Genomic DNA, 25,543 nt, shown 5'->3' on the forward strand with positions numbered 1-25,543 from the left:
CGATCATATTTTGACCACACGTTATTAGCGAGGGTGAATTAGGGTAAATGGGTTGCAAGTAGTACCGAAGTGATATTGAGGATACACTGTCTTCGTAAGCGGAGTACAACAATTCTCATGGCTAGTTAAACAATCAAAATTTTCGGCATGTGCGATGAAGAAAGGCACGGCACACAATTTCATGGTGCCCGCAATACAGACTCCAGAGGGATGCTCTTGAAGTAAGAACCTTCTAACTCCAAATTCCCTGAGTTCAACACATTCACTCGTCCCTTCCTCTCTTCCCCTTCGAAGCCTCTCTCCACCGAGCCTTCCACTCCCTCGTCAGCGCACCTTTTTGAGCCTCCCACTGGGAGTGAATTTCGGAGGTAGTTTGGGTGCGGGAGAAGGGCTCCTCGTTCTTGTCTTTCTCTTTGCCCCCGTGAGGGAAGAGGGAAAATATATCTCGAGGTGTATTTCTTGTGTTGGAGGAACGCGAACGGAGGGTTGGTGGGAGAGGGAAAAAGAAGGGGAAACTCGAGTCCAGTGTTGGGTGCGCTTGTGGCTGCTCATGAGGAGCGGAGGTTACGTGAGGAGGTAGCGCGTGATGTGGTTGGCTGGGGTGGGGAAGGTCTGAAATCCCGAGCATGTCTTCCTCTTCAAAGCCCAGGTCAAGATGACCGAGTAATGAGAATCCGGCTGCAGCGGGTCGCGGTCAGTGAAGATCAACCGGAATATAAATGGGGACATTAGAAGGGAAAACACAAAAACAAGTGTAGCAACTGAACGAAATGTATACAATGAAACAAAAACACACCTTCCTCCTCCCTCGGTGCGAACAGATCTTTCAGGTTTGTTTGCTTCTGATCCTGAGCGGACGGCTTTGACGTAGATGTAGGGCGAGATTGCGAGTTGAGCGGAGATACTGTTGTATCTGATCCCATATTTATATCCTTGTATTTCGCATGTGGAACTTCCTCGATCTCGATATCGCCCTCGTCCACATTAATCCGTGTTCCAGTCTGAGGCTCTCTCGCCTTACCTTTACTCCCAAGACGCGCATCTTCAATATCAGACAAGCTCTCCTGTCCACCCCATCCTTCGTCCCCGTCCCCAAAAAGGGAGCGAAGGAATGCGAGAGAGGTGTGCTTTTCTTGCGTGAGGGAGGGGATTGCTTCAGTCACAGCTTCAGTTTCGGGTGAACGAGCGGTGGGAAAGGATAGCAGTTCTGGTGGTGGGAGGGGAGAAACAGTAGATTTTGGGACCGGCGGCGATGAAGACTCGTGGTCATCATCTTCATCATCACTAGGTGCACTCTCGGTGTCTTGTTCATTGTCACTATTCTCGGGCGCCTCAGCACGTCTTTTTCTCGGGATTACAGCCCCCCCGGCGTGGTCTGCAAGATCCACCGCGCCGGCTACCTCAGCATCCAACCAGATACCCTTCAGATGTGTTGAGTCCCAGCGCGTTGGATCGATCGTCCGACGGCGTGTGCGCGTGGGGGGAAGTTTGACGCGTTTTTTGCGTTTCCCGGTCACAAGTTTCCCATCCTTGTCGTACTTGTTCCCTGCACTGGTAAGTACCCGGGGCGGCTCCAACGGTTTTTCAGGCCTCATCCGCATGATTCTCACCACACGTCCCATCTCGGTGACTCTCCATCCCCCTCGGGTATGTGCTGTCTCGGGCGTGACGAGTGACATATCAGGCGCATGGGTGCCTACCTTGGAATTTGCACGCCGTTTTTTGTGTGGTGGAGAGGGAACGGAGGCAAGTCTGTTGTTTTCGGGGCTCAGTGGGAAGTGAGTGAGTTAGAGTGAAGACGTGCCGTTCACGAAAATCAGGTTTTGCATCTCCAATACGGAGTTTGGCGCCTTTCCATACTGTTCCACTGAGCACATTTACGCCTGACCAATTTCAGCCATAAAATTTACAAAAAGAAAAAGAAAACTTACACCTCGCCAAGTCTGTTTTGTGACCTTCGATCGTCGCATAGCCGAAAGGCCTCGGTTGGCCTAGTGCATCGAGTTTTCCAAAGCCGTCGAGCGAGATTACTCTTCCAAAGGCGCCGAGTCGCTTTGCAAGGTCAGCGGGTGTGATGGCGGGTGTTGTGAGACCAGATATGTGCAGGCGTTTTGTTATGGTTTCGGTGGACATGATAATAGCATTACAAAAGCCACTACTGTAGAATTACGTACACCTTTCATCAGCAGCTTACTTCAAAAATCCTTGGCAAAAACACTCCAGTACTTTCAAGCGTTAGCAAACAATTTCATGCTGATAAGTTTCTCCTATATTGACTGTTGACGGACTTGGTACTAGTATCACTCTTGCTTCTTGGTACTATACAGCGATTCACCATCGCCACACAGCCACCGTATTAGTAACGTGTGCTCATATGTTTTACTCAGCGTTTGTTTTTGGCACTCCGAATCGCTGAGGTATGTTTATTCTTGCACTCGTACCTAGACTCGTACTAATGTAGACTAGACTTACTTGTTTCGTTGTTCTAGGTACACCAATCGATAGCATTTGTTCTCACTTACTGAAACTTACTCGTCTCGTTGTTCTAGCCCATCACCCTTGTGGTCTTGGAAATCACTGGTACCCTCCAAAACATCGTACGTTGCATCAAATTGCCCAGTTTTATAGTCATGTCTGAGAGTCAAGAAGAAGGATAAAATTGTGCCGTCCATGGTTTTGGACAAGAGACCTCCGTCGGCTTTCTCAATCTGGCCCGGGCGCTTGCCAACTGAAGTCCTATGCTATATTTTCGATTACTGTCTCCCGGACACCAAGTACTTGTCGCCCACACCAGATATGGCTCCCATCCTACTGACCAGGGTATGCCGACGATGGAGGGAGGTTGCTGTGGATATGCCAAGTTTATGGTGCAGACTGTCTCTCAAAGTCTTTCTCAAAGACTGGCAGCGGAACGCTTTCTGCTATGACACATGGCTCAAGCGATCACGAGGACTTCCGCTCTCGTTGGCGCTTCAGTGGCAGGGACATGTCTCAACCGAACTACAAAACCTTCTTCAACCATACCTCAAGCAAGTCTTGTCTCTCTCTATCTTATCTTTGGAAAACGCCGAGAAACCTGCACTCGTGTTAAGAAACCTCTCGGAACTTCAGCAGCTGACCATAAGGATCGTTGGTCCTTTGGAGCCAGCCCTTACACAATTCTTCCCATGCATGCCATTCACTCTCCGCAGTCTCGAGGTAACTGGGCCATTGTTTGACCTCACGCGCCTAGACACTCTCAATCACGTATTGCCTCACCTGACAAATATCAGGATCAACATATACAACTCAATTACATGCCTTCGTTTATTCCAGCTTGCTCCCAACCTCTCCTCGTTAAGCATTGGTATATTGTTCTTCGAAACACAGGCCTTAACACCGTTCACACACACCAAACTTCAATTCTTGCGCATCGTCGATGTCATAGGGTCCACAGACCAGTTACCTGACTTGTTCAACGCTCTCTCATTCCCCAATTTACGCGTACTCGAAGCTCGCAGTGTACCAAAATGGCCTCATGAGGAGTTGAAAGCATTCTTGGCGCGGTCAAAATTTCCCTTGGAAAGGCTGGTTCTTGGTGTTGGAGTGACGACGGACGAGCAGCGAGCGGAATATGGTGCCCTCATTTGTTCCCTTGAACCATTAATTAACTGGTAAACGACTAAAAGTTTGTTGCACATTTCGCAGTGATGATATTGGGCTGGCAGTTGAAGTACGACAGGTGGATATAACAGTATTCGCCATCGTTGGGCCGTACATGTTGACAAACTACTATGCTTTGTATGTGCATATGTGCAGTGACGTTCCGAAGCCTTTGTCCCAAAATGATATGTGTATGTACTAGTACCAACGATTCATGTAAATCAAATCTGCAGATCAGCGACTTCAATACGAGTCTCATTGCTCTCCTCGTCCCCCTCCTGCACAGTGTCACTCAAATCGCGAACATTTGCCCTTCGCCTCATTCCTGCCTCCGAGGGACACATGTCCCCCAGGCGAATCCTCCAAAGATCTCACCATCGCATCCGTCTCAAAGGAATACGTGGTATCCTCCAACGCATAGCCCTTCTTCTCAGGTAGCAAAAAATACACCCACGCTGCCGTGATCATGCAGCACATGCCGAGGAGCAGGAAAGTTCCGTACGTGATCTTCTAGAATAGCACCAGGGTCACTCTTCCGCATACTTTCTCTGTTAAGATGAAATTGCTCAACATGCTCATTCTGTGGAAAGGGGCTAGGGCGAGAAGGTCGCAATGGCTCTCGTTATTTAAAAATTACTCTGAAGTGAATTCTTTGACAGCACTCGTACCTTCATACATACGAGCATTTCTGCTAGGGTGTGCCTTGTCAATCTTGAAGCTTGAAGCTTAACAGCCTTAGGGGATCTCTGTAAATATATAGTAGATAAATTTCGAACTGCCATCTATCAGTACATAGAAAACACTGTTTACGCCCTGCGTGTGTAAGTTATACAAATCGGTACATTTAGCTGATACTCATACTCTATCCAAGAGGACAAGCCTTGTTGTTTGATCAAACTCTACGGTTTGCATGTCCCCACACTTCCCGCACTCCCTCCCGCAACATCTCTGTTAGGTAAAGCATTCTCGGTGTCACTTGGTCCCTCAGGCAAGCACTGGATCCGGCGAATCCTTCTCCTGCGTGGACGACTGCCCAGGATTCAAATCTTGATAATGTATCCTGTCATACGCATCAGTACATGTGAGTGAGCAGGTGGATCTTACTTACCATTTCAGCATACTGTAGAAAGCAGCTCCCAGTAGAGAGCCAAGAAACGGACCAACCCAATACTACAATGAGGCGAAGCTTAGGTACCAGTGTGCTCCCGTGAAGAGTCTGATTTACTTACTACCCAGTGGTGAGGGTAAGGGAACCCAGTAACGACAGCAGGCCCGAATGAACGTGCCGTATTCATCGATGCACACGTATAAAACACAGCCCATCTACGCCAGGTATGGACGATTTCAACAACTAATACTACAGGAAGGTAGCCCACTTACAAATGTCCGACAAATAGCGTCAGCCCAATGCCAATCTGATGCATGACGTTTAGCGTTATCATGATGAGACATATGATGATAATCATCCTTACTGGTGCAAACGGAGTAACCTGGGATTTCTCAGCGGCTAGCATCAGAACGGCTAACGCCAGTGTCGCCGTGAGGAACATTTCAATGAAAACGCCTTGAAATGAATTGATTCCCTGTCGTAGGAACGTGCTATTGGGGAAGGTGCACATTTCATTAGGATTGATAAAATCACCAATCGCGACAGTTACTTACTTGACATACAATGGTCCAGGGGTCAACGCAAACAACAGCGCTGATGCAGCAATAGCTCCAACCAGTTGTGCGATACAGAACAACACAAATCTCATGGGGTTCACCAACCCTACAAGAAACAGTGCAAGCGTGATATTGGGGTTGAAGAGTCCACCCGTTATCCTGTAAAACAACCAAGCGGAGACCAGAAGGCTGAAACCCATGGATGTCGCGATATACATCACATGTTCGATAGTGGTGCCGCTGACTCCGGCCTCGTCAGCAGCCACCTGAATACCGCCAAGTCCTAGGAGTAGAAACAACGTTGTCCCAACGAACTCGAGCGCGGCGGCCTTACAGTCAAGCTTGAATGTATCGAACAAGCCGCGCATAGAGAAACGAGAGGCTGATCCGGTTGTTGAAGACATGTTGTGTTGTACGATGAAGAGCTTGTACGATGGAGAAAAAATTGCAGTCTATTGCAACTCCTTCAAATACTGGCACCCGCCTGTGCATCGGTATCAACCCGACATCGAGACAGCCTGTCGTTGTAATGTTAAACGACTCCTCTACATCCAGTTTTCATGTTGGCTGAAGTCCTTGTATGCATTATACTATCTAGTGATGAATGAGAGGATCGTACGAATGAAGAATTACCACCTTTGCGTGCTCTACGGGTAAGTCAGAGGGGAGTATATTTCGTGTGGCAGGACCCACGTGTCAAAGAGTTGTGTTGATGTGGCCACTGTGTCTGATACCTTGAAGGACTGGTGAATCCTAACGAATGCTGGGTCTGTTGTTGCGAAGGGATGGAAAGCTTCCACCAAAAATCCTGTGATGTATCGATGAGAGGTCTAACGTTGATTGTGTGAACAATCCTTCGAACATATCGCTATGATCTCGCATGAAGGTGACATCTGACAGCCGTGTCAAGTACTATCGATCACGTTATTGATGTTTGAACGGAAGTTGTCACATACGGACAGAAAACTGGCGTATGGTGAACTTATTCGCTTGGCCTCATTCCTCGGCCAACTGAGAGCTGTGAGTCCAGCACTTTCAGGCATGGCCGCGATCTGCCTTGATTGATGAACATGCAGCCTTGAGATGCCACTCAAAAAGCTCACGCTCACGAGGCAACTTGGAGCGGCATGAACGCATTACTGCGGACAGATACAGTCACCAGAAAGCGGAGGGTGTGTAAGCGTGCATGAGTACCTAGGCTGCAAGATTACTTGCCCCCGAAATTTCCTTGCTCCACTCGGGAACTCAGTACCCCCTATGCGCGATTTCTGAAATAGTGTGCTTAGCATCACGGTGTGGATAAAGTGGCACTGTTTTCAGGCGTTGAATAATGTCGATTCCCGAGTTAATTAATTTGCTCGATCTGCGTCTTTACTGTTAAAGATATCCGCTGTCGATACGACGGAGACTAATATGCTGTTATGAAAACTTCCCAATGTTCAGTTAGATAGGTTTTGTACCCATAGCTCGTGCACCGTACTAACCGAGATGCTATTCACTCCATCCCTTATCGGACCTCATCTTCTTCACGGCACTGCGTTTATCCTTCTCCAATCTCCTTCGATTGTCGTGTGCCTTTTCTAGATTGGCAACCCTCTGCCTTTGTTCTGCACTGGGTTCGCTAGTAATGAAGTTCTTGGCAGCATCCCTCACGACGACATGCATCTTGAGGAAAGAAGTCCTGTTCAGTTTGAGATACAGTGTCGACAAGTTGAACAGACTTTGCCCAGGGAATCATCAATGTTTCGTGCTTGAGAACGAGACGCGCTAGACGAGACTAGTAAAGAATGCGATGTTTTGACGTAGTATGGCTTGAATCAAACGGTTTCAGTCTAACAATCGCATGACAAGCTCCACAAATCACCGTCCTGACGAGACTCTCGCGCGCCCATATCGGTATCCAAGGTGCGTCCACACGACAGCGCGCAGAAACCTTGGTCTCCACCTTGTTGACATTCTAACCAATATCAATAAGTACACCGCAGTCTCACACGGAAAACGAGCAATATGAATGTACCTGCCCCCCGGGACCAGAACTGCGAGAGAAAGTAAGTTCGACTAGATTTTTCGGGACGGTTTTGGCGTCTTCGAATGCGCGAAGCCAAACCTTCGCACCTTCCTGATCTTCTGCGCAGGATAGAGAAGCGGTCGAGGGTGGGATAGGAAGGGTATGGATCAGACGGCACCCGCGAGTCCAGGTAGCCGTTAGTGCATACCACGACTTTCTTGTGATTCGAGGAATCATAAATATACCACTCCCAACATTGATATAAAAAACAAGAGCTTCTCAGTGCCAGTTGAGTGCGAGCCACAGGGCCTGAGTAAGAGTTTGGCACATGCACATTACATAAATCGAAGTCCCCATGACCTAGTGACCTTGGTAAACAAGGTCCCCTGTCGTTCTATCTCGCACCAAGTATGATTTTTGTCTATGACTACGACTGCGACTAAATGCCAATGTCAGGAAGGGTCGAGCGCCCAATCAGATGGTTATAATCGTGTTGGTCGTGGGTAAATAAACTAACACGTGTCACTGTTGTTAGTTTCATTGGGGTTTTGCCAATGGGGTCTACCACTATGTCGCAGAAACCTGGAGTTCACTCTTTGGAAGGGTTCAGTACAATTGGCAGTGGGATATATCTCCGGGATACCCGCGAGCAATGCCAGGATACTACATTGCCAAAGTGAGTCGATATCCGTGATAGCATAGTAGCTGACGTGTCACGAGGCATTCCGTAGTGTCATTTTAATATTCGGATGGAGTAGGCCATTACCCTTCTCGTTCTTGCTCGAATCCTTGTCTAACATGTTGCGTCTATAGTGGGAGCACAACTTAGACATTTGCAGAACTATACCCATGCATATACCAAATTATATCCGAACGCGTCTCAAATCGTTGTTCGGTGCAATCCCGATGTGTTCTGGACTACAACCGGTACTAGAGTGAGCACCTCACAATTCCTCACTATTGTCATGTCGGCTCACACAATTAAAAGCAACGCCGCCTCATGCCTGTAATTGATGCCTTAGAAGCACTGCACTGCTTCCCACCTTCTTCTTCTGCCCAACCACCTCCCCGCATACTCACTCACGTATTTTCCAACGGTAAGTTCACCCAGGCTGAATGCGGAGAAAGCTGATCATTGTATGCACCACCAGGAGGCTCCCTGCAAATGACACTTCTTGGACACATGCTGCAGCGGAAATATGGCTCTACATTAATTCAACGTTTCACCACGAGCGCACTGATCCTCGACTCGTGCCCGGCAATTGGTAACCTAAAAACAATTAAACTCGCCTTCAGCGTCGTCATTCGGAACCCAATTCTCAGGGTCATCGTACTCGCCATGATATACACAATGCACTTCGTCGGCCTTGGCCTCTCTCTGGTATTGGGTAAACGAATAATGTTGATGGAAAACCTCCGGATCGAAATGTGGAATCCCCGCGTCCTGCCATGGATGGGCCTCCACACACCCCGCCTCTATCTTTTCTCGCGCAAGGATAAATTGATTCCGTGGCAAGATGTCACGCAACATGCCGAGACTGCGAAGGAGCGCGGAATGGATGCACGTTGCGAACTGTTTGAGGAGAGCGAACATGTAGCACACATACGGGTGGAGCCAGAGAGGTATTGGGCTTCGGTACAGGATATCTGGGCGGCCGCAATTTCCAAGGAGAAAGTCGAGGATCAGAGGCTACTTGAATTATAGATTTCTGTTGGAAGATCTGCCTCCCATGTCGTAGTGCACCCGTGTATTGGGTCACGTTGTAATTTGCAGAGAATACCCCTTCAATTGCGTTTCAACTAGTACGTACTAACATAGAGCTGCTACAATTTACCTTCATATTAGGCTCACTAGACGTTGCAAGATGCTTCTCGAGTGCTATAACTGAGATATGCAGAACTGCAAAGAATATTTCTTGTATCAGCCTCACTGATTGCCACACGACAGATTGTCGGAGGATTATCTGATCGTAAGCGGTGTTCCCGATTGCGATACGAATAAGCACCCAATCGAAACTCGAAGCCTGAGAGAGGGTCAAGCTGCGACGTAACAACCTCTTCATTCTGCGCCTATATACTGACACACACTGTTTCCGCAGTCATCCTTTTGTACCTGTTCACTTCATGTGACGGAGTACGAGTTTGAATCACACTTATCTAAGTATATTTCCCCCCAACACATACAAAAGAAAGCTTATGACGAGACTATGTCCAACACAGGGTCTACGACCCTAACTTAAAGGACTCCACTCTGAAGTAAAAAAAACCTCTTCAGAAGTTCTTCTAGCAGTAAATCGCCCTCGCCTGCAGATTGAAATAATAAGCAACCCAACAGCTACAAGAGACGACTTACAGGCCTAGCTAGAGGGACAGAGACAGCAATTGCAAGGAAAACGGGGGGGCTGAGAATGATAAAACATGGTTCAGCTAAATGCAACGAGAATCCCAGTTAACCTGAAACTAAAGGTGAATTGATCATCGATGACGGTCAACCAATGGCGAGGGAGCTGAACCTTGTCAGAAAAAGGAAATCATTTTGGGCGCGCATCAGCTGCGTACAGGTGCCTGGACGTTTGGAGTCGAAACATTGACAGAACCCTCCGTGGACTTCGTGGAGTCGGGGATGCATAATGCTTAACGTGTTGTCAAACCCAACGCAGTAAATTTTCGCTCCAACGTTTTCAACATTCGCTAAAAGTGGCCCCACATTCGTGATCAAAAATAGCGGATACCTTCAAGTTCTCCTCAACTTCTACTAGTACTACATTTCCAAGTTTCCAAGACTGATTTACTATTCACTGTATCTTCACTACTACGGCTGCGTGATACCGCATTTCTATGTCAGTAAATATTATGTTGTTTGAATCGTTCATTGTTTCATGGGGTATAAGATCGCATCGTCCTCGGCTAAATAGGTATGTTAACATCGTGGTGTTAACTGACGGTCATGAGTACTTGCAGCGTTCAACTACGGCTGCATGATATCGTTAATAACCATAATGCTATGATGTCACGAATACTTACAGGAACGTTCTTTAAGTGACATGGGGTACAAGATCGCATCGTCCTCGGCTAAATAGGTATGTTAGCATCGCGGTGATAGCTGACGGTCATGAGTACTTGCAGCGCTTAGCTACGGCTGCATGATACTGTTAATAACTATAACACTACTGATGTCATGAATACTTACAGGAACGTTCTTTAAGTGACATGGGGTACAAGATCGCATCGTCCTCGGCTAAATGGGTATGTTAGCATCGCGGTGTTTAACTGACGGACATGAATACTTACAGCGCATAGCTACGGCTGCATGATTTAATACTGTTAATGACCATAATGCTACTGATGTCATGAATACTTACATGAACGTTCTTTAAGTAACATGGGGTATAAGATCGCATCGTCCTCAGCTAAATAGGTATGTTAGCATCGCGGTATTAACTGACGGTCGTGGGTACCTGCAGCGCTCAACTACGGCTGCATGATATTGTTAATAACCACAATGCTACTGATGTCATGAATACTTACAGGAACGTTCTTCAAGTGACATGAGGTACAAGATCGCATCGTCCTCGGCTAAATAGGTATGTTAGCATCGCGGTGTTAACTGACGACCATGAGTACTTGCAGCGCTCAAGCACGGCTGCGTGATATCGTTAATAACTATAATGTTACTGATGTCATGAATACTCACAGGAACGTTCCGTGATCGCTCCTGACATGGGGTATGCAACGGCAAGGACCACCATGGAGGCAAGGACACTTAACAGAAGAGAGCGCTGCATGTTTGAAGTTAAGATGAGTGAAGGATAGAGGAAGTTGGTGCATAGATCGAAAATTCAGAGGTCCTTCTTATACCTTTTCGTAAACCTGGATTTGCTTGACCCATCGTACGTTGCTGGAAATACGACGTGGCATGACATTCAACTGACCTACTGACCGGCACATAATGTTACAAACGTTTGAGCGAGAATATTGCCCTCCGAGACAGAGTCACGGGGTCCATGTCCTTCCGTACGAGAGGCTCCAGAATCGAGACTGATTCACCAATCTGGGGGTTTGTCAGTAGATGTAGCTGGATAGTTGCAGTCCTTACTGCTTTATGATGCCGCTGATCCAAGGCACGCAGCTTCCTCCAGTTCATCAAGTCGTTCTTCCTCCCCACGTGTTTCACCACCAATACATTTCCCGCTACGTCATCTGTGTTCGCATCGATGCACGCTAACCTCCGAATCCACACGTTGGATGTCGCATAAACTACAGGTTGTGCCCCCCCCTCCCCCACAGCATATCTGCAATCAGGTCGTACGTTTGGCAGAACCGACCTGTCGCGCGACGAAGTCTGGCTTGAGCTGATCCAACCGATTTGGGCTGCGGTAGCGAGAACGAAGACAGGTAATTTAACCCTCGTTATCTAAAGAAAAACCAGGGGAACGGGGGTCCCGGTCCTGGCCAACTTCGAGAAACTATCTGCCGTATCGGTGGCAGTATCCTGAGTGATTTGTGCCATAGCACGCGCAGGAGTCAATGCGAACTCCAGAGGAGCGTGAGTGTCATCGCGAGAAGCAAGAGAGGGAAGAAAGACACACAGAGAGAACTATCGCAAACCGGACGCCTAAGATTTACGAAGGCAGATGCATAAGCGGCTTTGAGCAGTTGGTAATGCATCTAGTATTGTGGGTGGAACTCTACCATCCTGCCACGTAGCAGGGCAGAACTGGCACTGCTAGGCAGATGGCAGAACATTCCGGGCAGGATGTGGCAGAACTCAGAACCGGGAGGATCTACTGTATAGTATACAGCATCAGTTCAGTGCGTGATAGTGTGATTTGGGGTGCTTGAAACTCTCTACAATGGCTATTAAGTTTGGAGGCCGGCCTCAGTCATATGCCAAGCAGCTCGAGACTTACTTTTCATTTGTTCCTGAACTTGCAGCAGTCTCCAGTGACAATCTCAAAGGTCCCGAATCAATTGATGATATTGATGCTGAGTTTGCTTGACTTGAAGGTATTCGTAATGCAGAAAAAATGGCGGACACAGATTTGCCTCGGACTGGGATGTGGATGGGAAGGAGGATTTAGAAGGGAGAGCGTTCGACTTTGCAGAACTGCAGCGCGTTGACAAGGGATTAGTGCCTGCAGCAATAGAGGATGAGATTATGGTCACAAATAATGCAAACGAAGATGGGACTTGGAATATTGATTCCATCTTGCTATCGAGTGGTCTTACATCTATGTAGTTGGTTACATAGGGTGTGACATGGGTGGACCCGGATGGCACCCGTACCCAATCTGCGGATGGAAGCGGCGTTTGACAGCGTTTGACGGCCTACCCGCACCCATACGGGTCAGAGTATCACAGGTGCGGGTGGATCCGCAGATGATGCAGGTCATTCGCGGGTGACAAATTGTACATTGCGGGGAATTGGTCAATTTGCAGATACGACTTCAACGGGAACAGGTAGTACACTTAATATCTGCAACCACTGTCGATCAATCATCAGAGTCGATTTCAATGGCGGTCCCTTGGTGTAGCTCTCGAGTGACGTATCATAGTGAGTACAGACCGCTGAACTCGTGCTTTCGATGCCGCTAAAATGATAATGAGCCCATAGATCTACATTAAGACTACGCAATGAAATACCAATGATGCCATTGTCGCTCTCATCCCAACATCGATCAGATTTTTCCGACCATTGACGCGGAATTAGCCGAGAGCTATATAGCTTAAAGTTTAAATTATGTATGGTATTAGTAGACAGAGCCTCCACTAACGTCGTAGTGGACTGGGAGTCAAACACACTGCCCATTATTCGAAACAACATCAGTGCTAGCATGGACAAGAGCACCGCCCACAAGCACGCGCACTACATATCAACCACAGTAGCACTCGTACTGTGTAGCACGTACTGCATCTGACTCAGAGACCCTGGAAGGATGCCCGGTCTCGAAGGACTCCAATCTTCCCTCACCCTTGCAAGAATTTCCTAAAGGTGGTCTCGCAGCTAGGGCTATTGCGTTCGGACTGTAGGAAGACTTATATAACAAACGTACGTGACAGGCAATTATGAATGCAGATTGCTGCTATTGCTAAAGGAGGCTACGCTGCTGAGCTGGCGGAGTTTGCGATATTCTCTGCTCGCCTTTCTCCTTGGAGATTGCGACAACCCAAACCTCTTGTACCGAAGACCAATACCTTTCTGGCTCGACCCGCATGTGTGCCACATGTTCGCTCTCTTCAAACAGCTCGCACCGAACATCCATTCCGCCTTCCTTTACTGTCTTGGCATGGTGCATGACCTCTTGCCACGGACTCGATTTATCCTTGCGCGAGAAAAAGTAGAGGCGGGGAGTGTGAAGGCCCATCCACGGTAGAACGCGGGGATTCTGCATGTCGATGCGGATGTCTGAAATCAACATCATTTGCTTACCGAACAGCAGAGACAGGCAGAAGCGGATGAAGTACACCGTGGATACGAAGGTGACTACGACGGATTTGACAATTGGGTTCTGGACCAGAGTGCTGAACACGCGTTTGATTGTATTCAATTTCACAGTTGTTGGGCATGAGTCAAAGATGAGTGCGCTTGTGAATGACCATTGGGCAGATACAGAACCATATTTCTGTTGTAGCATGCGACCAAGATATGACATTTGCAGGCAGCCTCCTGGTGAAGATTTAGCTTGTTCCATTTTCAGTCTGGGTGAACCCACCATTGGAAAACACGTGGGTTAGTATTCGGGGACGCCTTTGCGCAGAGGGTGATCCAGAAGATGGCAAACAATGCAATGCCTTTAAAGCATCAATCACAGGCACGAGACGCTGTTGCTTTTAATCGTGTGGGACGACAGCATAAAAGTGAGCAATTTGTGTGAGGTACTCACTATAGTATTGGTTGTACTCCAGAAAATACCAGGGTTGCACCGAACAACGATTTGAGACGCGTTTGGATATAATTTGGTATATGCATGGGTGTAACTCTGCAAATACCTAAGTTGGGCACCCACTATAGACGCAACGCGTTAGACAAGGGCTTCAGCAAGAACGGGAAGAGCTTACTCCATCCGAATATTAAAATGACTCTATGGAACGCCCTGTGAGCTATCCCGCTAAGTAATGCACACCAGACTCACTTTGGTGATGTGGTGTCCGAGTCTTGGCTTTGCTCACGGTTATCCCGAAGATATATCCCAGGACCAATCATACTGAACCCGTCCAGGGAGTGAACTCCAGGAGTCGGCGACATGCTTGCAGAGATTAACCTCGTACTGGTTCCCTGACTCTAGGAATTACCAGAGATGAACACAACGAAAATAAAACGACATACGCCCAGGCTTTATATGAAGAAAGGCTATCTTCCCTTGATAAGTTTGGTTAGACTGCATATTTCGGTGAGCACATTATTACCGATTGCGAGCTGTAGCTGCACTGGGAGCTTTTCCGGGACCGTGGATTTCTTCACATGTCAACTGATAAACGAGGCTTGATCACACCTAACACTAGACTCGCGACCAGTCTGGACTACGTCTTTGAGATGTTAAGTACTTGACGTATAAAGTACTTAACATCTCAAAGACATAGTCCAGACTGGTCACGAGTCTGACCTAACACAGAGGTCGATATCCATGACACTTCAGTGGCGAGACATCATGCTATTCTTCTGATATCAAGCGCGTCACTTTCCTACAATAGACGATGGGCATAGCACCCGTCGATATCATTTTACAATATGTCGGCAGTGTATTTTGAAAGTGCACCAACAGCCTCCTGCGCTTATATTAGTGGAATCATTTTAGGCGTGGGGCACTCGTTGAGTCCTTTCATTCCAACGAGAAGGCCCTTGTTGAAAAAAATTAGAAATGACAGCCTCGAAAGGAAATTATTTAGTTTCATGGTATCAGAAAGATATGCAGTCTATACCATTGCGGCATCCAACGTCATGTCTACTTGACAACTATCAAGGATTTAAAGAAGCCACTGGCGAGTTGGCACGGGAGGACTTTAGCGTGTCCCTTGTGAGCATACAGATTACTGGTTGCATGCTTAGAGCCAGATACTGATTTTGACCAGAATTTAAATATCTAGGATAGTGACAGCACCAGCAGCCGAGCCTAGTGCAACACAGCCTCTTTCTTCATCATAGTCAAGACATGTCCAATCCTTGCCGTAATTCTTCCACGATGACTTGACCTGCGATTTATCCTGAGTATTGAGCAATCCAGGGAAGGCGGCGGCGACAAGTGTTTCGTGAGACTGTGGCACAGGCATATTTTGCAGGTGAACGCTCGAAGAGATTAAGCCTGCAACTGAATAGTCTTCTGGTTGCACCCAGACTGCAGTCCCATGTGGACCAAGCACCATGTCGGTGCATCGTAGGGCACCCCGGCGCGGGGTGACGATTTCTGATGTCATAGAAGGGGGGAAAATGTAATGTGGCCCGTCGACAGTAGCTTCATAAGGCGAGGTCATTGGACTCAAAGTCCAGAGTTGCATCTTGAACGTGGATGACCACGGGTCATCATTCTTCGTGCGCACAAGAATCGACAGAGGCTGTCCTTCCATTCCTGTGGGATCCTCAGGCGAAGATGGCGGAACAGAGATAAAGATACCGTCCACCCAACCAAATGTGCTCTGGGCATAGGGATGATGGATGCATGTGTTGGAATGTGGTGCTAGTTTTGGCTCCGTAAATGCATGAACTGAACGAGCTCTAACAACAAGAATGGTCTTGTATGCAAAGACGACCTGAGTGCATTTGTTCTACAGATCTCATAGTAATGAAAAAGAGGCTGACAATTGACGGGGCGACATACCCGCCAAAGGTCCGCATCAACGGGACTTTGTAAGACCGCGTACTCCTGTGTTTTCCAGTTCCAAATTATTGTCTCGGATTCGTCGTCGGCTAAGGCTAGTAAGGACCCGCACATAGCGATTGGTTGACGTAACGTGTCCAGTCGGGCAATGCATTCAAACCCTGGCGGAGAGTCCGGCGTTATAGACGCGATAGCTAATATCTCAACCACAACGGAACTGTGAATGCTTTAGCGCAATGACGAGTGTGGCCAGTGAGATAATACAGACTCGTATCTGTGCAGTGACACCGCGAGAGCAGCTTCACAATCTTCAGACGTGTTCACTGCTAGAGCAGAGAAGACAGCCTTTTGGGGGGACCACGAAGTGACTCGCTTCAAGTTACGGCGATCCCAGAGTATGATCATTGACCATATACCCTGAGAGACTGTGATGAGCCATCTCCGATCATGGCCTGGAATGAAGTAGATGTCTTGAATAGGGCTCCCATTGCTCGCTGCGAAGCCAGACGCGCGAAATGTAATTGAAGGAGCTTTCCAAGCCTTCCCAAGATGGTAGGCACGGCGTACTCTGTCCTCCAGATCACGGACAGGGAAACTCGAGAGTGGTTTCTTAGAGAAGGGTATGCCCTGCTGCAATATCTGAGAAGAACCGATATTCTGCCATACAATTCGCTGACTTGAGAAGACTAGCAGTCTACGACATGTCTAATATTTCGAGCAAGAGTGTGAGCAAAAACCTCGGCTGAGCTGAAACAGTCTTACTTGTCTCAGGTTGAGCACATCTGGAACAGTCAGCGCAGAAAAGACGCCAAGGAGGGTATCATCATCAAGAGAGTCGAGGAAAAGGCACATATTAGTGGTGGCCTTTGCGATTGAACATACACTTGAGAGATTCTATTGCCTTGTGGTACACCTGCAGATTCCTGTGAGTCCCATCATCAGCTTATGACTTGGCTTCGCGAGATCATTGTGACATTTCTCAAGCTCTCAAGGGGCAAAACATACATATGCAATTATGCACACATACCCATAATCAAAGCAATATACGTGCAAACAAGTGCTGTCACGATATACCACTAGAGCCAAGAGCGCTCATAAGTTAAGTAGAACTAGGTGTTATGTCTGCCAAGGAACCCACCCGACAACAACTCTCCTCTCGTTTACAGTACCAATCCCATGTTCCCCGCGTTCTTGCAAAAATTTCAGAATAAAGTTCAAGGCATAACGGACGAAGACGAGGACGAGCCACAGTACTATGATGACGGTTCGGGACGTCCACCAATACCCGTCCGTCCTGCGATACCCGAACGACCCGACGATGATCCTGGAAGTGTAGACGAAGACGACATTGATGAAAGACCTCAGGTAGTTGTGCTGAAAGAAGGCAAGCATCTCACAGAGAGGGAAGCAGAAAATGAGAGGCGGAAAGGTGCGTATCACCTTACAGAACCTTTTGCTTTTTCTGACATGATCGCCTAGAGAAAGGATTGCCACCACTCCCTGATCCCAACAAAAAAGTCGAGAATGATACCAAGGATGACGCGAAATCAGACATGAATTCTTCGAAGAAGAAGCTAAAAGAGGCTGCTGTCACTCTGTCGTTTTCTTCTTCAGGTGCGAAGGCCCAACAATCCAACAAGCTCAAGCGAAAGGTTGTTGGAGATTTGGATGGCAGCGATGAAGGCACCAAGAAAGCATCGAAGAAAAAGTCGAAGAAAACACGGAAAGGACCACTTTCATTCGGAGAAGACGTGTAGTTCGAGTCTTGGGCGTAGTAAGTCCTACTCTATTTTTTGCAGCGACGATTCTAAGATTTGATTGCATCAAGTTATGCCGCAAGGATACCTTCTTACCTTCGTCATAAGCCATTTATTCCTGAACTAGGTTTGTGTTCAAGCGAGGACACGACACGACAACTTTCCAGTTCCTTGCTGGAGGAACCTGTTGCAAAAGCAGGAACATTGGCGTTACTTATATAACGCCGCGTCATACAGCTGTACGGGCGTGCTCTCAGAAGTTCAGCGACACGGTGATTTTGCCGATGAATTCAGCTGTGAGTATGGTCGAGACGAGAGAGAGCATCGAAAAACCACGATGTACGTCGTGGGGCCCGTACTCTCAGTTTCTCTTGGACTCCTATGACTGCATTAGTTGCAGACGTTGGTATCTTAAACAAGCGTTTAGTTCGTGTAGTACATACTAGCATAATAATCCGCAATGAATATAACCTTCCTGCACAATCACGTGATCAAACTAAATTACTTTGACTGAATCCTGGCTTGCGTCCTTGCACCTGGTCAGTGGTCCCTCGCTGCAAGCACAATAATTACATCTAGCAAAAGGTGGCTCCATTTGAGGTTAGCAGTTGTTCTTTTTATCTTTATACAGTCACTGGGGGTTCAAAACTCACCGATTCCGTGCCTACTGTTCTTCATAACTTTGGAGGCACAGAACTACCACTGGAAGTACGAACGAAACCAACGACCGAGGGCAAATAAAAGGAACTACACGATGCACTCTACTTTTGTTCGCCTCGCAGAATCTGCGACCGCGAAGCATGTAGACCTGCGCCAGGCGAGCTTTGCGCTATACCCGCCAATTCCGTATGTCTGTCTGTGATATTTTGACGGCGGCGAGTAGCTCAATTTTTACTTTTGGCGCAGCCTATACCGCAGATTACTCAGAGCGCACAGGAGACTTCCAATTGAAATGCGTTCATTGGGTGATGACTATGTCAAAGCTGGTATGTGTTCTATGGTAGTGACGTACCACCAGCTCACACCGTTGTTCTCAAAGAGTTTAGAAGGCATAGAAAGATTACCAATCCAGTACATATCATGGGGTTCCTGACACAGTGGAAGATGTACTTGGATGAGCTACCTCGAGATCCTTCGGACTCGAGAAGTTTCAAAAAACTAGATCCTACGGTATACGAAAAGGTCTTTATGATTCCGCTCGTCTATGGATTTAGTTTACTGGTATTAACATGTGTTCAGATGTCTGCAGAACAACTTGGACAGTTGTATGAGTTCATGCACGCGACTAAAGAGATATGGAAACCAGTGAATAGCGAACAGGCTCAGTCTGAGACCAAGAAATAGCATACCCAGTGACTGTCGTCTATAACGCGTATATGCCGTTCCGCTTGGTTCCGTGAAGTCCTGGGCGTTCCGACACGGCCGAATGTCAGACTGAGAAATGTAATCCTCAGTCCTTCGTTTACATACACCCTTCCGCTTGGTTCCGTGGAGTCCTACACGTTCGCCAAGGCCAAATTTGAAACCAAGGCCGGACACCTTCGATCATCCATACCATGTCCTTCGTGTACATGCTCCACTCCGCTTATTTCCGCGAAATCTCAGCCGTTCCGCTTTTGACACGACTCGGAGGGCTGAGAAATACGAATAAAGTAACTGGGAAGTTTTGGTCTGAGGTCTCCGGACCAATCCGGTCCAAGACGAGAAAATTCATCCCTTTGCAATTATACTGCCTCGTGCTTTCGTGAGTTCGCCATCAACGGGGGCCCAACTCCTTCCCACTTTGATATTTGGAGTCACGTGCACGCGTAGATATAAATAAGATCTATATAGATTCAATGCTTGGTTCTCATTATTTCGCTCCAAACTCACTCATCCATAATGTCGCAAGCTGCTGTCAGTAATTTTTCTTGATTTTCATTATGACAGTTTGACTGAGTAGCTAGGAAGACCGTTTCATCGAACAACCTGCCTTATGCTGACCTGCCCCCGATTGTGGCGGCACTCTTCCAGGCTAAAGCAAAGAAAGGTGAGGCCTTGATCAAGGGATGGGCGCGGCTGAGTTATGGATTCTCTGACACGCAACAGGGTTATCCTTTGAAGCTATTTCTAAGGCAATCGGAAGAGATGAGATCTGGGTAGCTGCAGCTTTCTATGGACAGGTTCGTCTGCACATTAGGATCGGGTCGCAATCGTTCACGTGTTCCCATAGGCCAAAATGTCTCCCGAGGAGCTCGAAGCTGTTGCAAATGTCCTGGACATTCCCACTGCTAGTGTCCAGAGTGAGCTTGGTTCCCACTGGTGGCCTAACCGTGGTGGCCTTGGACCTATGCCCCCCACCGATCCCGTCCTCTATCGTCTATACGAGAGTGTCCTCGTGTATGGTCATGCCATCAAGGTCAGTCGCGTTTGATATCATCCATGATGCAATCTCATAAAACGACCAAAATCAGGCTGTCGTTCATGAGAAGGTGAGAGATTTGAAATTCGACTCGCCAATATGTTGACCTAGTTTCTGCAGTTTGGCGACGGCATCATGTCCATGATCGACTGCAAAGTTAACGTTACTAAGAAGCCGGACCCGAAGGGTGACCGTGTTGTTTTGACCTTCGAGTGAGTTGACTTATGTTGTTCGACATTCCTGCCCGGGTTCTCATCTGGTGATATCCTATTACAGTGGCAAGTTCCTGCCCTACGCAAAATGGTAGAAACTTCGTATTTGCCAATGTATTCATGATGTATTACTACCACAAACAATGTTGGGGAACCCTGACGCAATCGTTTCAGTGCTCTACCAGATCATATTTTGATTCAGACCAGGATATGATAAATAAGTCGCCTGCGTAGTCGAATGCCACCTAACCACATTTACTACAGGAAACCACGATGTCTAGCTCATCTTCATCTTCTGAAAGCTCTTCTCGGACGCACAGCCTTTCTTCAACCTCCCTGTCGTCTTCGAGATCTAGTTCATCCTTCTTCAACCAAGGTTCTGATGCTTCCAGCTTACTTACGGAGGTTTCGAGCAGTCCCCCAGGCTCTCCGAATCTGCAAACATCGTCCCAGAAGACCAAAGATTTCATCGCTGCTGCATCCGCAAAGCTGTCCAAAGCCCGCGAGCAGGTCTCGCATGCGCTCAGCGATGCCACTCCTAGAGATTCAAAGTTCCGTTCTCCAATAAACCCTGCTATTGTCGAGGAGGATGTGGGATATGAGTCGGATGGTGATATTTGCGGGGCGAATATGAGAGTTCCTCCAAGCCCCCAAAAGGCAAGACCCAAGTTCCTACGGGTGGACACAAAACAACGCAAACGAGCTGCTTCCATTCTGTCCCTCCACCCGTTCAGTGTTACCACCAAAGCCATCGCTCTTAACTCAAATACTACTCACAAACGCTCGCTCGCTCGTCTTGATACTATTTCTAACACACGCGCTGTTCCGGATTATGAACTCACCACTATGACGCTATCGAAACCGCCTACTGGACTTGGCCTGGCTCTACCGTCAGTATACCTTTCGGAGCCTATCCCTCGCGCCTGCACAATGCCAACAATGAAGTCTTCCTCTGGACACAATTTGAAAGACTCACTTCCGGATCGCCCGCCAAACCTGCCGCCGCAGACTTCCTATCTGCGTGAGCCTCCGAGGGTTTACCTTCGCCCCATAGAGCTCCCTGGTACACCTTCCCCTATGGAGCACCTGCCTCCTAGCATCATCGTGTGTGAGGGTCTGAGTGAAGTGGTTAAGCGATCATCGTCTGTGCTTCCTTCGCCTCCCGAAGGATTGTCTCCACTCTGGACGCTCCCTCCCCTTATTGGCTTCGCACCGCCTGAAACAATGCCTCAGAGTCCGCTTCTACTTGGTAAGGGCGGTGGAGACTGGAATCCATACTTCCCTTCCATCTAGGTAGGGCGATGTGTCTGGGAAAATATACGTCCCACTAATCTGGCTGGTTTATACAGCACCATTGAACAACCCGCGCGTCAAATCTAGATGATAACTTTGAAAGCACACATATACATATTGATCATAAGTTACGACCTGTTCACGTGTATGTAAATAAACAACAACTGCAGGCAGCAGCATAGAGTGCATAACATGTTACTGTGTAAATTATCGCTACGGCAGTAGTGGGTTTCGTGGTGCCATCACGCTAGTGACGATGTCGACGGCCCGGATGGCAGTGACTGGGATACGATGTCTGAGCCAGTACGATCCTCTTGAGCGTCTCACTATCTACATCTGTCATTGACAGCATATTTCTTCCGAGTTCATGTACAAACCTAGTACGGGTGTTTCCCTGCAGTCTGATATGCATATTTCTGATCAACCACTTATACCACTGTTATATTTACAAATCGCACCACCTCGTGTACTGGCCAGTACTGTCACTTTCTATTCCCTGGGACTGAACGTTGGCTTGTGTCGGGATGACATAACAGTTGACCTTAAGCTTATCCGCTCTTCTCTTTAGTACTCGCGAGGCCCCACAAGGACAACAACGACCTCGCTTGTTATTACATGGTTTGGATCAAAACTCGCACGCCTGTCAGTACAAGAACCCCCATATCTTAACAACAATTCCCACGACTGCAACATATTCAGTGGTAATCTCTACAAAATCATGCTCTGCCCTCTTCAAGAATTCGACCGGACTCTTGTGTAGTATCTTACAGCTCCATGATGATTCTCTGCAGGAGCCACTCCTTAAACGTCGCGTCGGATAGGACGATAGGAATTTTCACCTGGGCTATCGAGATGTTCGCCTTGTCGCATTTCTGCCTGCGATATTCTCTGAACGTGCCTCTCTCCACGATACGGATGGTTGGCGATCTTGCTCTCCCTTGCAAAAAATCAAGAGCAAACGAACTGTTTTTCAAGAGGTCATCATAAGTTTGCTGTGGCGCCATTTTCGCGTCCTTTCCTGTACACATCAGTTAGCGCAGTCGCGCGGAAGAGTTCCGAAGCAAGCACAAACCTATTTCCCCTTCAATTTCTACCAAGTACCCATGAGTAATTGGCGCGTCTCGGTCGTCAGCCACAATAGTGAAATCTACGATTTGGCCGATCCATCGTTTAGAGGCAGATACGATCGCGTTCGTCAATTCCGACTCTGTACACACTGATCCGTATTCTAGCCCAAGCGAGCCACTTTTTCGGCGGGCATCTCAGCTGCTAGGCCATAAATAAATCATATCGTAACTCACTCTCGCCTATGAAGGTAATTGATGACGGGTAATCCATCATCTGGCGCAAAGCCTTTAACGGCGACGACATCGCCGATGCGGTATCTCCACAAGCCATTGCGGGTCGTCAAGACGGGCTCGTAATGCCCTCCAGTCACAAGTTCCCACTGCAGGGATGAGCAGACAGAACTGGGATGTAGTAAATGGTTCTTACAGCGGACAATACACGCTCCGAAGGCTCGTTGGAATGCACGTCCAGATACTCTGTGACCCCATCTACGGGTATTACCTTGAAGTCGGTATTAGGGTCGCCGTTGAAATATGGTATGGCGATATGACATTCTGTACTGCCATAACAAGGAGCCTGCATTGCGACAGAAGGTCCGAGGGTGTGAGTAACCTTGTGTCGCTAACAGTTAGTTGCATAGTCAACCTTCCACATTTGACGTGCCTTTGGAATGGATGCAGCCTGAGCGGGGCCTCCAGTGACCCCAATGAACTTTTCCAGGTCAGGCCACACATGGACTGCCCAGCCCTGGACTCCAGGAGGCCCAATTTCGCGAAGTTCGGCAGCACGAAGAGGGTTGGGAGTAAGATGTTTCTGAGATATCGTGAGCTGAATGAAATGTAACAATCAACGCAAATATGACCTCCAAAGGTTCTCGCACGTGGTCCAGGTTATCAATGTCCGGGATGATCCCTTTCTCGATACAGTCGATGAGTAGAGTCCACTCATCCTCTATGTATTGCAAAAAATTGACGAATACACTGGCGAAGAGGAAGCGGATGATTGTCACCCGACGGTCTGCGAGTGCAAATAGCGCACTCAGAATGAAGAAAGTGCGATAGCTCTTCACCAAAGAAATCGCGTGTGGAACAGTTTGTTTCGGAACTGAAGTTACATAGATATCAGCAGGGGCAAGGGAAGGTGACACAACGGACTGACCCCATAAACCGAGTCTGTCCATGTCATGCTCGACATCCCAGTTCAATTTCATTCGTTGATAACCGGCGGTTGCCGAGCAGACCGACAACATCTTGGAGCTCTGACCATCCTCACAATACATTTTCAGGACTTGCCAAAGACCTAAAGAGGACGGTGATAAGGCGTTACCCTCTGAATGGGGAATCGACGGGTACAGAGGGTGATGGAACATGTGTGGGGCAAGCATATATATTGGAAATGTCTTTACTGTTTTTCCAGATGTCATGCTGGAGATACCTATGAAGTAGGGCAGTCCTGGGGCTAGCAGGTTCTTTACATCAGATTCATTGCAATGGGTCGCGAAAAACTTTGCTATGTATGGCTTGTAAGGCTCATAGTCTGTGGTGGGAACGAATTCTCGGAAGCTGCGTAGAAATTGAATATCGTCCTTCGAATCGCTGTATGCGATGGTCTCGCAGAACCTTGCCAACACGGGAGCATGCTGAGCAAACTGAGACGTGGAATTTGGGCGTATAAACCCGAGAAGGGCTTGGTCCATGAGCTCCTTGAGCCGCTGGGAGAGTTCGGGGGACAAGGAATTCAATAGATCCGTGCCAGTGTCAGGACGAGACATTAGTTTTATGATATGTTGTGGGGTTGGATTGTGACATTATATAGTGTGAACGGCTTGTATGACCTGCCATTCAGGTTTTACTACGTCGTCCGAGCCCAAGAAGTTTTGCATTGTGCTGGCACTTACACGTCGCAGCCAATCACTTTACCAGTACCAAATGTAGATGACACATCACAATTAAATGATATTACAATTGCTACCTTAGTAGGACGCCGAATGTTATATGCAACCACATCATCAGCTTGAAGGGGTCTGAACGTTCCCAGTGAAGAACGGACATGGCCATTTCCACGCGGGTCGACGGATATGCAAGGTTCGAGTGGAAATCTAAGCTGTGCAAACACATGTTGAACAATCTGTCTACGATTTGAGCAGTACAATGATCATGCTCAATACTGCAAGAATGTGCAGTTCAACTGTCAACGTTTCAACGCGTTCGACTAGATTCAGAGGCCCGTGTGTAATATGTATCTCGTTGCTTGACTCGGAATATTTCGAGCTTCAACAGTTCAACTTGCCTGCAACTCGGAGTTTCAACAAACTCTCTTGTTAAACGAGCGCTGTCAAGGCCTATCTAGTATCTGACTGTACCCATTAAGCCTCTTCAATGATGATCTCAATCCAGCCACAGAACGGACCGCTGCTCCTGCACTGCATTCTGCCGCAGTTCTCGCAACATGTTCAACTCACTTGCTCTTGCGCGTCTTTCTGACATAATATTGTGTAGAATATTTGCAGCGACGCACGTCACGAATGCACATTTAATGATATTCATCACCCATTCTTCCACCACCACCACCATCACAACCGACAGTCATCTCAGTAAAATCTCACTCTTTCTACTACACCACAGCCGTAGATCTCCTGGGCAAACATAGGTTTTCCTCGTCAAACGATGTGAATTTGTTACCTT

At 47.8% G+C, this 25,543-nt stretch overlaps 14 protein-coding genes across 14 annotated transcripts; 7 read left to right on the forward strand and 7 right to left on the reverse strand.

Moving 5' to 3' along the window:
- Positions 1 to 30: 30 nt before the first annotated feature.
- DFJ58DRAFT_788800 (uncharacterized protein) lies at positions 31 to 2,152 on the reverse strand. Its single transcript, XM_041390171.1, has 4 exons — positions 1,932 to 2,152; positions 1,805 to 1,883; positions 797 to 1,752; positions 31 to 678 (listed from the first exon to the last, which is right to left on the reverse strand). The coding sequence occupies exons 1-4, from the start codon at positions 2,131 to 2,133 to the stop codon at positions 263 to 265; spliced, it is 1,653 nt and encodes a 550-aa protein (XP_041243812.1). The 5' UTR covers positions 2,134 to 2,152; the 3' UTR covers positions 31 to 262.
- Positions 2,153 to 2,506: 354 nt separating this feature from the next.
- Positions 2,507 to 3,576, forward strand: DFJ58DRAFT_684145 (uncharacterized protein; the record flags this gene model as incomplete). The annotated part of the gene is made up of 2 exons (XM_041383270.1): positions 2,507 to 2,597; positions 2,647 to 3,576. A coding segment is annotated over exon 2 (906 nt), but the record flags the coding sequence as incomplete, so codon positions are not given.
- A 1,050-nt stretch (positions 3,577 to 4,626) lies between these two features.
- DFJ58DRAFT_660608 (aquaporin-like protein) lies at positions 4,627 to 5,711 on the reverse strand (the record flags this gene model as incomplete). Its single annotated transcript, XM_041382158.1, has 6 exons — positions 4,627 to 4,702; positions 4,751 to 4,812; positions 4,872 to 4,965; positions 5,023 to 5,057; positions 5,115 to 5,241; positions 5,305 to 5,711. 6 exons carry the CDS (start codon positions 5,709 to 5,711, stop codon positions 4,627 to 4,629), a joined length of 801 nt encoding a protein of 266 aa, XP_041243814.1.
- A 1,087-nt stretch (positions 5,712 to 6,798) lies between these two features.
- DFJ58DRAFT_660622 (uncharacterized protein) lies at positions 6,799 to 7,552 on the reverse strand (the record flags this gene model as incomplete). The annotated part of the gene is made up of 4 exons (XM_041382162.1): positions 6,799 to 6,972; positions 7,029 to 7,118; positions 7,172 to 7,264; positions 7,325 to 7,552. 4 exons carry the CDS (start codon positions 7,550 to 7,552, stop codon positions 6,799 to 6,801), a joined length of 585 nt encoding a protein of 194 aa, XP_041243815.1.
- A 332-nt stretch (positions 7,553 to 7,884) lies between these two features.
- On the forward strand, positions 7,885 to 9,020 carry DFJ58DRAFT_841496 (uncharacterized protein; the record flags this gene model as incomplete). The annotated part of the gene is made up of 5 exons (XM_041392715.1): positions 7,885 to 7,991; positions 8,047 to 8,069; positions 8,129 to 8,250; positions 8,304 to 8,412; positions 8,467 to 9,020. 5 exons carry the CDS (start codon positions 7,885 to 7,887, stop codon positions 9,018 to 9,020), a joined length of 915 nt encoding a protein of 304 aa, XP_041243816.1.
- A 1,164-nt stretch (positions 9,021 to 10,184) lies between these two features.
- Positions 10,185 to 11,100, reverse strand: DFJ58DRAFT_841497 (uncharacterized protein; the record flags this gene model as incomplete). The annotated part of the gene is made up of 7 exons (XM_041392716.1): positions 10,185 to 10,222; positions 10,340 to 10,387; positions 10,506 to 10,553; positions 10,607 to 10,636; positions 10,678 to 10,725; positions 10,844 to 10,891; positions 11,010 to 11,100. The coding sequence occupies 7 exons, from the start codon at positions 11,098 to 11,100 to the stop codon at positions 10,185 to 10,187; spliced, it is 351 nt and encodes a 116-aa protein (XP_041243817.1).
- A 947-nt stretch (positions 11,101 to 12,047) lies between these two features.
- On the forward strand, positions 12,048 to 12,554 carry DFJ58DRAFT_914132 (uncharacterized protein; the record flags this gene model as incomplete). Its single annotated transcript, XM_041395365.1, has 2 exons — positions 12,048 to 12,305; positions 12,338 to 12,554. The coding sequence occupies exons 1-2, from the start codon at positions 12,169 to 12,171 to the stop codon at positions 12,552 to 12,554; spliced, it is 354 nt and encodes a 117-aa protein (XP_041243818.1). The 5' UTR covers positions 12,048 to 12,168.
- Positions 12,555 to 13,078: 524 nt separating this feature from the next.
- Positions 13,079 to 14,561, reverse strand: DFJ58DRAFT_745806 (uncharacterized protein; the record flags this gene model as incomplete). The annotated part of the gene is made up of 5 exons (XM_041387414.1): positions 13,079 to 13,982; positions 14,029 to 14,143; positions 14,200 to 14,321; positions 14,375 to 14,397; positions 14,449 to 14,561. The coding sequence occupies 5 exons, from the start codon at positions 14,559 to 14,561 to the stop codon at positions 13,405 to 13,407; spliced, it is 951 nt and encodes a 316-aa protein (XP_041243819.1). The 3' UTR covers positions 13,079 to 13,404.
- Positions 14,562 to 15,215: 654 nt separating this feature from the next.
- Positions 15,216 to 17,190, reverse strand: DFJ58DRAFT_788846 (uncharacterized protein). The gene is made up of 4 exons (XM_041390172.1): positions 16,891 to 17,190; positions 16,397 to 16,833; positions 16,129 to 16,345; positions 15,216 to 16,075 (listed from the first exon to the last, which is right to left on the reverse strand). The coding sequence occupies exons 1-4, from the start codon at positions 16,978 to 16,980 to the stop codon at positions 15,389 to 15,391; spliced, it is 1,431 nt and encodes a 476-aa protein (XP_041243820.1). The 5' UTR covers positions 16,981 to 17,190; the 3' UTR covers positions 15,216 to 15,388.
- Positions 17,191 to 17,217: 27 nt separating this feature from the next.
- On the forward strand, positions 17,218 to 18,368 carry DFJ58DRAFT_788849 (uncharacterized protein). Its single transcript, XM_041390173.1, has 4 exons — positions 17,218 to 17,306; positions 17,335 to 17,557; positions 17,608 to 17,902; positions 17,957 to 18,368. The coding sequence occupies exons 1-3, from the start codon at positions 17,247 to 17,249 to the stop codon at positions 17,883 to 17,885; spliced, it is 561 nt and encodes a 186-aa protein (XP_041243821.1). The 5' UTR covers positions 17,218 to 17,246; the 3' UTR covers positions 17,886 to 17,902; positions 17,957 to 18,368.
- A 26-nt stretch (positions 18,369 to 18,394) lies between these two features.
- Positions 18,395 to 19,641, forward strand: DFJ58DRAFT_788853 (ACN9-domain-containing protein). Its single transcript, XM_041390174.1, has 4 exons — positions 18,395 to 18,731; positions 18,792 to 18,871; positions 18,925 to 19,067; positions 19,125 to 19,641. Exons 1-4 carry the CDS (start codon positions 18,640 to 18,642, stop codon positions 19,227 to 19,229), a joined length of 420 nt encoding a protein of 139 aa, XP_041243822.1. The 5' UTR covers positions 18,395 to 18,639; the 3' UTR covers positions 19,230 to 19,641.
- Positions 19,642 to 20,699, forward strand: DFJ58DRAFT_788855 (cyanate lyase C-terminal domain-containing protein). The gene is made up of 7 exons (XM_041390175.1): positions 19,642 to 19,781; positions 19,836 to 19,914; positions 19,974 to 20,047; positions 20,098 to 20,283; positions 20,339 to 20,356; positions 20,407 to 20,498; positions 20,563 to 20,699. The coding sequence occupies exons 1-7, from the start codon at positions 19,767 to 19,769 to the stop codon at positions 20,591 to 20,593; spliced, it is 495 nt and encodes a 164-aa protein (XP_041243823.1). The 5' UTR covers positions 19,642 to 19,766; the 3' UTR covers positions 20,594 to 20,699.
- A 16-nt stretch (positions 20,700 to 20,715) lies between these two features.
- Positions 20,716 to 21,890, forward strand: DFJ58DRAFT_387001 (uncharacterized protein). Its single transcript, XM_041380149.1, has 2 exons — positions 20,716 to 21,791; positions 21,848 to 21,890. The coding sequence occupies exon 1, from the start codon at positions 20,772 to 20,774 to the stop codon at positions 21,789 to 21,791; it is 1,020 nt and encodes a 339-aa protein (XP_041243824.1). The 5' UTR covers positions 20,716 to 20,771; the 3' UTR covers positions 21,848 to 21,890.
- A 464-nt stretch (positions 21,891 to 22,354) lies between these two features.
- Positions 22,355 to 24,739, reverse strand: DFJ58DRAFT_387087 (GH3 auxin-responsive promoter). Its single transcript, XM_041380150.1, has 7 exons — positions 24,018 to 24,739; positions 23,722 to 23,963; positions 23,523 to 23,672; positions 23,286 to 23,471; positions 23,093 to 23,238; positions 22,864 to 23,036; positions 22,355 to 22,809 (listed from the first exon to the last, which is right to left on the reverse strand). The coding sequence occupies exons 1-7, from the start codon at positions 24,628 to 24,630 to the stop codon at positions 22,556 to 22,558; spliced, it is 1,764 nt and encodes a 587-aa protein (XP_041243825.1). The 5' UTR covers positions 24,631 to 24,739; the 3' UTR covers positions 22,355 to 22,555.
- Positions 24,740 to 25,543: the final 804 nt, after the last annotated feature.

This window comes from Suillus subalutaceus, assembly GCF_016647625.1.
Source record: "Suillus subalutaceus strain FC151 chromosome Unknown DFJ58scaffold_54, whole genome shotgun sequence".
Classification (NCBI taxonomy): domain Eukaryota; kingdom Fungi; phylum Basidiomycota; class Agaricomycetes; order Boletales; family Suillaceae; genus Suillus; species Suillus subalutaceus.

What these genes read in the sequence shown, in the direction of transcription:
- DFJ58DRAFT_788800 (XM_041390171.1), bottom strand. Translation starts at nt 2,133, where the DNA reads ATGTCCACCGAAACCATAACAAAACGCCTGCACATATCTGGTCTCACA. An exon ending in CAAAACAGACTTGGCGAGGT is followed by an intron (nt 1,884 to 1,931) that starts GTAAGTTTTCTT and finishes GAAATTGGTCAG; the next exon opens with GCGTAAATGTGCTCAGTGGA. An exon ending in CGCACCGAGGGAGGAGGAAG is followed by an intron (nt 679 to 796) that starts GTGTGTTTTTGT and finishes GACCCGCTGCAG; the next exon opens with CCGGATTCTCATTACTCGGT.
- DFJ58DRAFT_788846 (XM_041390172.1), bottom strand. Translation starts at nt 16,980, where the DNA reads ATGTGCCTTTTCCTCGACTCTCTTGATGATGATACCCTCCTTGGCGTC. An exon ending in ATGTGCTCAACCTGAGACAA is followed by an intron (nt 16,834 to 16,890) that starts GTAAGACTGTTT and finishes TCGAAATATTAG; the next exon opens with ACATGTCGTAGACTGCTAGT. An exon ending in GTGTCACTGCACAGATACGA is followed by an intron (nt 16,346 to 16,396) that starts GTCTGTATTATC and finishes AAGCATTCACAG; the next exon opens with TTCCGTTGTGGTTGAGATAT.
- DFJ58DRAFT_788849 (XM_041390173.1), top strand. Translation starts at nt 17,247, where the DNA reads ATGTCTGCCAAGGAACCCACCCGACAACAACTCTCCTCTCGTTTACAG. An exon ending in GTTTACAGTACCAATCCCAT is followed by an intron (nt 17,307 to 17,334) that starts GTTCCCCGCGTT and finishes CAAAAATTTCAG; the next exon opens with AATAAAGTTCAAGGCATAAC. An exon ending in AGAAAATGAGAGGCGGAAAG is followed by an intron (nt 17,558 to 17,607) that starts GTGCGTATCACC and finishes ATGATCGCCTAG; the next exon opens with AGAAAGGATTGCCACCACTC.
- DFJ58DRAFT_788853 (XM_041390174.1), top strand. Translation starts at nt 18,640, where the DNA reads ATGCACTCTACTTTTGTTCGCCTCGCAGAATCTGCGACCGCGAAGCAT. An exon ending in GCGCTATACCCGCCAATTCC is followed by an intron (nt 18,732 to 18,791) that starts GTATGTCTGTCT and finishes CTTTTGGCGCAG; the next exon opens with CCTATACCGCAGATTACTCA. An exon ending in ATCCTACGGTATACGAAAAG is followed by an intron (nt 19,068 to 19,124) that starts GTCTTTATGATT and finishes ACATGTGTTCAG; the next exon opens with ATGTCTGCAGAACAACTTGG.
- DFJ58DRAFT_788855 (XM_041390175.1), top strand. An exon ending in CCAGGCTAAAGCAAAGAAAG is followed by an intron (nt 19,915 to 19,973) that starts GTGAGGCCTTGA and finishes GACACGCAACAG; the next exon opens with GGTTATCCTTTGAAGCTATT. An exon ending in CGTGTTGTTTTGACCTTCGA is followed by an intron (nt 20,499 to 20,562) that starts GTGAGTTGACTT and finishes ATCCTATTACAG; the next exon opens with TGGCAAGTTCCTGCCCTACG.
- DFJ58DRAFT_387001 (XM_041380149.1), top strand. Translation starts at nt 20,772, where the DNA reads ATGTCTAGCTCATCTTCATCTTCTGAAAGCTCTTCTCGGACGCACAGC.
- DFJ58DRAFT_387087 (XM_041380150.1), bottom strand. Translation starts at nt 24,630, where the DNA reads ATGTCTCGTCCTGACACTGGCACGGATCTATTGAATTCCTTGTCCCCC. An exon ending in CGGAGCGTGTATTGTCCGCT is followed by an intron (nt 23,239 to 23,285) that starts GTAAGAACCATT and finishes TCATCCCTGCAG; the next exon opens with TGGGAACTTGTGACTGGAGG. An exon ending in AGAAATTGAAGGGGAAATAG is followed by an intron (nt 22,810 to 22,863) that starts GTTTGTGCTTGC and finishes TGATGTGTACAG; the next exon opens with GAAAGGACGCGAAAATGGCG.